At 37.6% G+C, this 11,031-nt stretch overlaps 1 protein-coding gene across 1 annotated transcript; it reads right to left on the bottom strand.

Moving 5' to 3' along the window:
- Window positions 1–22: 22 nt before the first annotated feature.
- On the bottom strand, window positions 23–10,981 carry LOC133530262 (histone-arginine methyltransferase CARMER). The gene has a single exon (XM_061868138.1). It carries the CDS (start codon window positions 10,610–10,612, stop codon window positions 9,029–9,031), a length of 1,584 nt encoding a protein of 527 aa, XP_061724122.1. The 5' UTR covers window positions 10,613–10,981; the 3' UTR covers window positions 23–9,028.
- Between the last annotated feature and the right edge of the window lie 50 nt (window positions 10,982–11,031).

Below are 11,031 nucleotides of genomic sequence, written 5' to 3' on the forward strand. Positions count from 1 at the left end.
CTATGAACAAAAACCAAACAAAGATAGTTACATATTTTTATTCAGTAACTAGTAGATTGTCTCTTAATTTTAGAACATGCATTTAAAGTGCCATATTGTGCAAGACATATTTCACATTAAATTGAAAGGCATACCATTTCTAATACGTTCATAGTACTTTAGTAATACTGAAATCACTGTAGTTTACCAAAATCTAGTCACTCGCATCGCTCATCGCATTTGCCTCTTTTTTATAGCTGCTAGAAAGACACAGTTGCTAATAACGCGAAAATTATAGGCGTACCGTGACAAAATTAATTTTGTGACTAGATTCTGATACAGATAGTGTCTATTACATTAAGCAATTTACAAATATTGTCTATGAATTCGATCCTAATCTAGCCCTAGGTGTTATATTTATAAGTTCATATCATAATCTATCCATAGATTAGACCCTCTACCATCATGTTATACAAAAAAAAACTAATGTGACCTCGGAAACTAATAGGATTCTATTAAGGCATAGACTAAACAATACTAGACGCGTAAAGGAGTACAAAATGGTCTAGTCGCAAATACAGCTGAAAGAGATAGCGCAATATGGCCACGAACTTGACAAGATTGAGTTACAGCTCAATCTTGTTAAGTTCTAACGTTTGACACCGTACAGCCCATCTATCACAGCTCAGTGTGTGGCTACGATACTTTACCTCCTAGTACTGCTTTTTCTTTGCTATAGATATTGGATAATTTATTGAACATTGTTTAAAAAAGATCCAGACAATTTCACTATAGTTTTATTTGGATCTTTTTAATTTAATTACATCCAATAGAATTGTTTCTAATATGCTTGCACAATGCAGTATAAAAATGAACCTTATCGCTTGGACTTAAGGTCTAATCGTAGGTAACTGACTGAATATTCTATACACAACCATATTGCTCTTGATACATGATTAACTTAAAAAAAACTAGTAAACTACCCAATGAGTACCAGTTATTAGCACCTAATTTTTAAAGTTTTTAAGCCTTAAATTAAGGTGCCAAGTATTGGTGGGATGCCATCAATTGGGTATTTTACCCTATGATAATATTCTAATTATGTTGACAAAACTAATGCAGTAATATGTAAAATTGTAATTTTCAATTCAATTACATTTTGATATTCACTTTGCCATTAGTCATCTTAATTCATAATCTTGAAACACTTTAATAAAGTCAATGTTTGAATAAAATATAATATGCAAAACATGTTTCGACATGATCATGTAATTATAAAACTATCACCAGACTCAAACATATCAAGATATTCAAATCGGGTCACTCACGTGCACTGGTATCAGCTGGGCTATCGTCGCGAGTCACTCACTCACAAACTGTGTATCGAGCTATTCAGACCTGAAAAGCGTGAGTGACCCGACTTTTCAGTATGGATCGTTTTTGCACATGAAAAATGAAGTCAACGATTTTTCATAGGTTTATAAAGCCAACAAAAATTATGGCAAATGATTATTTAGTCTACCAAAACACGGGCATTAGCCACTTTATTTACACAGTAAACTTATTATGTGGAGCGGTAAGTGTAAAACAAATATAAATAAACACAGTCAAGAACGATAAAACTCGCACAATTTAGACCAAGCTCAGTTGGCAGCAATTTTGATGACATACTGTGCAACGTCAAACTTCTATGAAATTATGACGTTTTAAATAACACTTGCACAGTCTGTGCTATCAAAATCGCTACCAACTTAGCTTGGACTATCTCTAACCGCCTGGATTAATCAACTTTTTCTTATCGCTTCTTGCCATGGTTACGCTGTCCTGGATAACTCTAATTCTCTATTCTAAATTCACTAAACGCTTTTTTTGTGTAAAAAGGCCAGCTATCAAGCGTGTTAGTAAAACTTGGTTTTTCTTCTAACAAACTGCTACTTTTGTCTCCTGGCTGATGGTACAGAATAACAAGAAACAGTTGAACCACCCACCTATACCTGAGTACGTCACTAATTGGTAAGTTTGCTAAAACCTATAAAATGTGTCTAGGCTTTTCGCCAGTCAATGATAAAAATAACATAATGAGTTGGCAAGTTTATTAGTTTGATGTGGCTTGTCATGTAAAAAAAATTACGAGTACTTGTGGTTGTTGGCTAAAAAAAGTGTCATTAGAATTTTTATGAAAACTTGTTTAATGTATTTTCTAGCAAGTTTTCACTCACTGCACGACCTCGAGGTCTAACATGCAAATTAATTAAAAAATGTAAACCTCTAAAATATAATTTAAGGTGACCTTTTCACGTACAAAACTGAACAAACAACACATAAGTTAACTCTGCAGAGCATTTGGGGTGACAAACCTCCTTCATAAAACAAGTCTAATTAGTTAATTTATGTTTTATCTCTTTCTTGCAAATACACAAGTCAAAATTATAGATAAAGACAAACGATTAATAACGAAATGAGACTTGTAGCCCGTTTATGAATAAAGCCATAGTGTGGAAGTGTGGATAAACATATTTTCATAGCAATTTACTTTATCACTTCAAAGTCTATGTAACATTAAGTTGGTATGAGTCTCTCGATATTTTATTCAAAATTTACAGTTTTTTTTTTCTTTTGACCCCCGACGTAAAGGTAGCCAAGAGGAGAGAGGGGCGTATACTTTTGACGCCAATGGTTGATAAAAATCTATCCAGAAGTTTGAAGAGAATCAGCTCTTTTCCAAAATGATGTAAGTAAGGATTTTTTTGGCATAATTGCGTAGAAGCTTTTTTAAAAGAATAATTTAATAGTTATTTGGGGATTATATCTTTCTAGCCAACAACCAAACTGCCAAAATGAGGTAGTCATGTTATTGTAACCTAGTTGTGCGCAGAGACAGCACCAAATTATTATATTACAAGATTTTCAGTTAAAAAAAATCGGCACAGTGACATCTATTGTACATATACATTGGTTGGTGCATAAAAGTTTTTCTAAAAAAAAATAGATATGTGAGGCAGCTTTCAGCACCTATTTTGCTCAAATCTAAAACATAACGGACAGCCAAAGAATGTGCCAAGATTCTATATTTGAATGTTCAAATGTTCTTAGTTGCAAAACTACACGTGACCTGACTTGACCTCTAGTAAGGTCTAGTCAAGATGAATCTATGAAAATGTAATCTTACACTTCATTATATCAAGCTAATTATTATTTTATCCCCATCATAGTATGAGTTGAGTTCCAGCACATTTTCTTAAGTGACAATATGCATACTTCTATATAGAGATTATTATGAAATAAAATTTAGGTGATTAAGGTATTTGTAATATAGGGCTTGTTGCCTGAATCAAAATATTAAATAAATAAATTTTAAATATATGATACATAGAGTGTTATTCAAAATCCAACGTTTTAACCTTACTAATGTACACACATCCCTAATATGTAGATCGTACTATAGGACCAATCCTGAAATAGAGAAAAGAAATTTGGCTCTTTCATACCTCGTTCTGCTGCCTCGTTCGTATAGGGCGGCCATTTTTTATGATTTCAGGGTTGATATTATAGTAAAAGTATATTGCTGACAATGGATCTTAATAAAAATGTACCTTTAGGTTGTTACAGATAAATAATATTAAATGTTAACGCGGGTCACTCACGTTTTTAACGAGCAAAACATGTCGACCAATATTCGACTAAAAATATGAGTGACCCGTTTTAATGTATTATTATTCAGCCTATATACGTCCCACTGCTGGGACAGGCCACCTCTCACACGCGAGAGGACTTGGACGTATAGTCTCCACGCTAGCCCCATCGGGTTGACAGCTTCACATGCACCTTTAAATTTCTTCGTGGATGTATGCAGGTTTCCTCGCGATGTTTTCCTTCATCGAAAAGCTAGCGGTAAATATCTTATGTAAGTTCCAAAAAACTCATTGGTACGAGGTTTAAGCCCTCGACCTCCGTATTTAAATTCGGCTGGACGTCAGTTCCACTCGTCCACCACCGCTTAATATACAATATTAATGTATTATTAAGATTCTTCCCAAATATAAAATTGCTTAAAAAGTAAAAAAAACCGGTCCTACTGTAAATCTTTCCAAAGGCAATTTATGAAAATGTGCCACAACCTCGGTGGGTACATACATACATGCTATAATATTTATACTATATTTACACGCGGTACCGAATACGAACATGGACAGATTCCTAATTCTACGTTATTGCTTGAGGTGGCAGACAGAACTGGAAACATACCTTAATCCTGAATTTTTCGTAAACTCTATTGTAATTGTAACTTGATGTTGACTTCATGCATGTACCTACTCTTTTATGGTAACGGCTGAGTGGACGCTAGAAGCGGAGTTCGGCGGGGCGTGCAGCGTGGCGTCGGGCTCACAAGTGATGCGAGCAGCGTGCACTAAGGCCGCTCCTATACGTTTGCACGCCCAACTCGAGCGTCCACTCAGGCCTTACACTTAGCCTTTGACAAGTTAATACTAAGGTGTGTAAAGTAATAGTTCAAACATATTGTAGTAGATGGCGTGTCATGGCGCCGTGCGATTTGTCGTAGCTCGAATTGTTACCTATAATAAATAGCGCTTCGTTAAATGCTTCATATACCTTACTTAATTCATTCGTCCTAACTAGGGTTCTAAAAATGTTCCTAGTTCGTGGAGTATTACTAAACGCGGTTACACCTTTACCGTTTAGAATTTAGGATTCTAAATCAAGTATGTGTGAAGTGTTTTAGGGTGGTATACCACCTGTCGAATTTCTTGGTCCAATGTGCATTGCGTCTCTCTCTCTCTCATTAAGGAAAATGCGAGACGCAAATACACATTGGTCTAAGAAATTGGACAGGTTGAATACCACCCTTACCGAGATATCGTATAGCAGACATGACATACAGCGCCATCTACATTAGCTGACAAAGCGGGTACAATATGTGACTGCGGCCGGCAAAACGTCCCACTTTGTCGCTTGCAAAAAGGACGACTTGTCAGTTTATTTATAAAAACGATACAAGCAAATCTCGTCCTTATGGCAAGCGACAAAGATGGACGTTTTGCCGGCCGCGGTCTATAGATATCCAGAAATAAAGTAATTGAAATCACTTTGAAAACTGTGAATTATTGTTAGAAAATAGTTTCAGAATTATGGTAGGTTACCAGCAGAGCTACTGCCATTGTAAAAGGAACAACAGCTATATAGGCGTTTTCAGAAAAACGTACCTTAAACTTAAAAAAAAAAATTGCCAAAAAACCATAGTGATTTTCCGGTCAATTTTATGGCATTTCTTATATACATTTTGTATGGATCATCACAAAACGGATTCCAATTTTGTATGAAAAAATGTACATTTATTTCAATTAAAGGAACTTGTAATGACGCAAATATTTCAAAGTTCCTTTTCGGAAGTATAAGATATACATTTTTCTGGAAACGTCCGTCTTCCTCATAAGCTATGTCCGCGTTTAGGACGGCAGGCTTACTGTACACATTCTACCTAATGATAACTTGAACCCGTAGGATTTGTTGGAGAAAATTGATACCCTGAGATTCACTACAATTACAAAATATGAATAACAGGTATAATTACTGCAGAGTTCTGCATTAATCTTGGGCAAAAGTAACCTTGAACCCTTGATTACCTACTTTGTCGCTTATTCGATTGATTACAGGATGTTTATTTACTCACTTGCAATAATTTACGGAGTTGCGAAAAAAAATGTACTCATAGAAAATGTCAAGGCTGTCACTTGACATTCATTGATGAAACAGCAAATTTTTTTTTCGCGATTGATCCTATAGTATAAGTTGCTCAGATGACCTATTATATATAAATTGTTGCAGGTTACTAAAACGACCCTGTATATATTCCAAAATATAATATTGTAGGCAGCCGTCTTACCAGTAACGACTAAATAGGTATTTTAATTACCAAACTTCCCAAGTATCAATCATACGGGTCACTCACGTTTTTCAAGTCGAAAATTACTCCACACGTTTCACTCCATAACGAGAACCTTAAACTCGAGCCCTACGCTATTATAGTCATGAAACTCGATCAATTTTCGACATAAAAAACGTGAGTGATCAATTTAATAAGAATATTTTGTTTTAAAAAAACTTCTTGCCGTTAGTATGAAGATATCTCTATGATCAATTATTAATATGCATCTCTTGTTTAACGCCCAACTAACTATAGGTTACACATTTTTTCACCTTTCTTAACCCATTGAAATAGGGTGAAACATTACACTACTCGCTTCGCCGGTCTGACAGCCAGTGTTGGCCAAACGTTAATCAGAATTGAAAATTAACCATTACAAATTGAACCGTAACTGACGGTTACAGTTTGCGGTTCAATTTCTAATGGTAAATTTTCAATTCTAGTGAACGTTCAGCCAACGCTGCTGACAGCCGCCTAAGGAAATAAAATGAAATATTGTTGTTTCATAGTTTTTAATGAAGTCATACAAAAATCAAGTAGAATCCGTCACATAATTAAATTTTGGGCTGAATCATCTGATCAATGTAATTTTTGTCATAATATTAGTACATAATGGCAGTGATTTATTAAATGATTATTATTTATTAATTTTATTATACTCGTAAATTGCACACGAGTTTCATGCTATTGTGTTAGTAATTGCAACTATGGGGCCAATGTACAGTCGCCATCAGATATATCGGAGCGGCCGCGGTGCTCACAAATATCTGAACACGCCTCTATTGCCAAAGCGCTAGAGATAAAATAATTTCAGTTACTGGTCATGTTAAAGTGACGTCACAAACTTTGAATTTTAGTTTCTTTAACGTGTGATTAATGGATAACCCCTTACCATAGATATAGATGTGTAGGTACTGTACCAAAATATTTGGCCACTTTGGCAGTCTATCTGTTCGATACCGACTGTACTTCTATCCATATATTTTTAGTTACTCTCTATCAGATATATAGGAGTTCCCCAGGTCACAAATATCATGTGCATGTTCAGATATTTTTGAACACCTCAGCAGCTCCAACATATCTGATGGCGGCTGTACATCCAATAGTTGCAATTACCAACTAGTCAGGCCAAACTAACTTTGCAGCGATTTTGTTAGCCCAGCCTGAGTGTTAAGTAAACATCATATTTTCATAGAAGTTTGACATTCAAAATAACACTTGCACTGTCTGGGCTGTCAAAACTGCTGCCAACTTATCATGGTCTGACTCTAAATATTCATTTCTATCAGGTATCTTTAGTAAGAGTGAATATATTACAGAACAGGTGCACCTTTGCCTGTATCAACGGAAAATACTATTAAAAAAATTGTTCTTCCTCGTAAAGTAATTGTTACAAAATATCAATGTTTCTCCAAAAACTCCCACCAATGAGCCATGAGTATTGACAATGAAGCCTTACACTATTAGCTTACTGCACTAACTTTAGTGTTGCAAGTCAAGCCTCCAAGTCTTTAAGGCTCGAGTCTTCCAGTGTTGCTAGCTTTCTTTAGGGCATTTTTAGAATACAGTGTAGCATTTATTTATAAAGTTAAGGGTTATTTCTGATGAGAATAACAAGTACTATTTGATTTAAGTGTCAAATCTTTTGTCAAGTATGTGACGTCATTTCACGTACGGTCAAGGAATTTAATTTTAGCACAATTTCATACCTTGTCGCAGAGACAATAGTTTGAGGTCTCTAGCGACTTTCAATCAATCAATTTTTCGTGTTATGGCTCCATCAAGGTGTTGATGATTCTGAAAATGTCGACTCTAGCGACTTCCAAATTGATTGTCACTTTGACAAGGTACGAAATGATACAGAGATTAAATTCTCTGACTGTAATTTTTTTTGTACCATCCCAAAGTAACCCTTTAATTATTTTAGGATGAAAAAGTGGTCTTTATAATCACTAGTCCTCAGAATTCTACGTAAAAATGACCCAATTCGTGATTTATTAAAAATAAATGGCACACTAATTTCTTAGAACACAAAAAACTTATCTCAAGCCTTCAAGGCTTAGGCCTGACTCGTAACACTAATAACTGTACTTGCACTATCTTATCTAGGCTGGAGCTGCCTTTCGCCCTGCAACGGGCCCCCACAGGGTATTTACAAGCTGTTAAAGCATCAGACTTTAACTAAAGCATACTTTATGAAAGACATAAGTTGCATTTTGCCCATGGGGAATTTTTCAACTTTTAGCCAGATTTTGCTAGGTGAACTATAGGTCATACTGAGAAACTTACTATGGGACCAAACTCGAAATCATGAATATTTTCTTGGCTGTCTCGATCATCATTATCCTTACCTTATCCCATTTCCTTGGTCACTTCTAACACTGGCGCCATTTTTGGCGGTCTTTTGTCATATCCGGCATCAAGCCTTGTGTAAGTAGCTCTTTTTCCCCTTGTGACCGCAGCACCTTCAGCGGTTACACTCTTTGTTATATGGTATACTATACTGTATACTACACTTCTTGACATATACAATCAGCCAATTATATTGGGACTGGTTAGTCCCATTATAAAAGTTGCTCCGTAAGACCTCATATTCACCTGCCAAAATATGAAAAATGGTTGAAATAACACCCTGTTTTAAGTTGATAACATGCTTATGATGATAATATTACAATTCTTTGTCAAAGTCTAATGAAAGTAACATTTTGTCGATTTTAGTGAGTCAATTTAATTGATCAAGAAAGAACTTATTCTGAGATTTAGATATATTTTTGTGTATTAGAGTGTTACTGTTGGTACAATCAGACTTTATTTACTTGGAATTAGGCATTTCACAGAGAAGTATTGGACTCTATATGGTAAAAATCTCAGCATAAGTCATTCTTCTGATTTCGTCAAATAAGACTGTACAACTAACACAATTTATGTTACACAAAAGTGAAAAACATAGTCTTCCAGAACCAAACCCACAAAGACCAGCTCCAGGTCAAATCGGCCGCACTGTGATGTCTTCGAAATAAATAAGTCCGCTTACACACTAGAGCGTCCGGATCACAACCGACGCCGCCTCAGGGCCCGCAGGCGCTCCCGGCGCGACCGCGCGGATTATATGTCCCCGTTCTGACTAATCCCGATCCTCTTGATGAACTCCTCCTGCAGCATCACTGTCTTAATCATGTTTGGGTGCTGGGGGTAGGACATGTCGGGCGCTGCGCCGAACGCAGGCGTTTCTAGCAGAACTTGCTGACCGTTGCTGAGCGCTCCTGTGTCTACAGTACTCCAATATGCTTCACTCGGAGAGGTGGTGTTCACGCCAGGTGGAGGCGCCGCTGGCGCACCCGTATACCTGAAGTAAGGGTTCTTCAAGTCTAATGTGTTGCAGGATGTTATATTTGTGCCTTCTAGGTTTAATTCCATCGTCACATCATAGCTCTGTCGTTTATTTGCCAGTAACAGCACTCGTCCAGTTAAAGCTTGGCCTTGTTTTGCGAATATGGGAGTTTCAAGTAGACAGCGCACCTGGTACCAATGTGTGAGAGGCTCTGTTGGTGCTGTAGACAGCCAGATCGGCTGTGTGCTGCCAGCAAATAACACATCAAACCAGAAGGCAAGTCCATGGCATGTACCTGATTGTGTCAATTCAAATCTGAATGGTACCTCGATGCGATGCAGATCTGTCTCATTAGCGTTAAGGAAGTCAACTACATGTCTCACCGATCTTGCCATGCAGATGCGGACATCAAATGTATCAACAATTGGCTGTCTAAAGTACTCCTTCATTGCTGCAGTCCGGAGAGCACTTAAATCTACTCCATGGAAGCAAGTCTGGTACCAGAAGTTAGCCTTATTGTATTGTTCCATGAAGAGAGCATCATCGGTGAACGGAGCTATGTGTAAGTCACCTCTAGTGGGGTACATGTTTCCGTTTGGTTTGAGCCACTTCTTAGCATGCAAATAGGTTTCTAACATCCGTTCATTGTACAGCATATAGCCCATAGGTTCAGAAATTATCACATCTACAGTCTCAGGAAGCTCTATCTCTTCAATCTTTCCGGCTACGACCGTAATCCGGTCGTGGAGCGCGTTCGCGCGAACTAAAGCTTGCGCATGGTGCGCCATGTTACTAGCCTCTACCGCGTAAACCTTACGAGCACCCGCCTGAGCGGCAAAGAACGATAAAATACCTGAACCTGCTCCAACGTCCAACACCACTTTATTCTTAAAGTCGTTAATATTCGATAAAATGGCGCGCTGATATGTACTCGTTCGTACGTAATCCTGCATCATGTTTTGCTGCTGACTCAAGTAACCATAAAACTGGAAATACTGGAGCGCCGAGGAGTCTTCCGTCCGCACCGTGAACACCGACGACGAGCGGCCAGCTTTGATTTTGCTGACCAGCAGGTGAAAATTCTGGCAATCGACGTCCGATGCGAATTTGAAGAACAGCGTTTCATTGTCTATCGTGAAGATGTAACTTTGGCCCGCCACGCGCGAACACTCGCTCTGGCTGTGCACCGGGAACTCCAGGACCTCCTGCGCCAGCACCGGGTCCGCACGGATCACTTTAACACTCAACCCTTGAGGATCGTAATCCACGTTTACGTTTGTCGGAAAATTGAAACGCGGCGTCAGGGCGCCGTCATTGTTGACGGCAGAGACCGTCACGGCGCGAAACATGTTCGCCATTTTATTACAACTACCGCGGCTACTGTTTAGCTTATTGTGAACAACACAAGCGTCCGGACAAACAAAGAAAATGCCCGTGTCGTGAGTTTTGGGAGGCCGGTGCAAAATCGATCACTCACAAACTTCCTCCCTCCTTCGATTTGTCTATGGACACAGCGGCGGCAGCGTGCACTTGCTTTTTTTCGTCTGCAGTAGGGCAATGAAAATGTTAAAACAGCCATAAAATAGCCATTTATTTCAAAAGAATGTGTTTCTAAATAACTAAAATTAATAACAATGAAGGACATAATTAAAGAAACGTAAATTATTTATAATACAATTTTTTTTATCATAACAAATTTTCATAGATAATAAAGCTTTCCTCACACTATCAAGATGTTTTTACGATAACCGGTTTTCAGTTGTTTTGGTTAGACTCT

The sequence above is a fragment of the Cydia pomonella genome, chromosome 22 (assembly GCF_033807575.1).
Source record: "Cydia pomonella isolate Wapato2018A chromosome 22, ilCydPomo1, whole genome shotgun sequence".
Classification (NCBI taxonomy): domain Eukaryota; kingdom Metazoa; phylum Arthropoda; class Insecta; order Lepidoptera; family Tortricidae; genus Cydia; species Cydia pomonella.

Coding starts and splice junctions, on each gene's coding strand:
- LOC133530262 (XM_061868138.1), bottom strand. CDS start 10,612: ATGGCGAACATGTTTCGCGCCGTGACGGTCTCTGCCGTCAACAATGAC.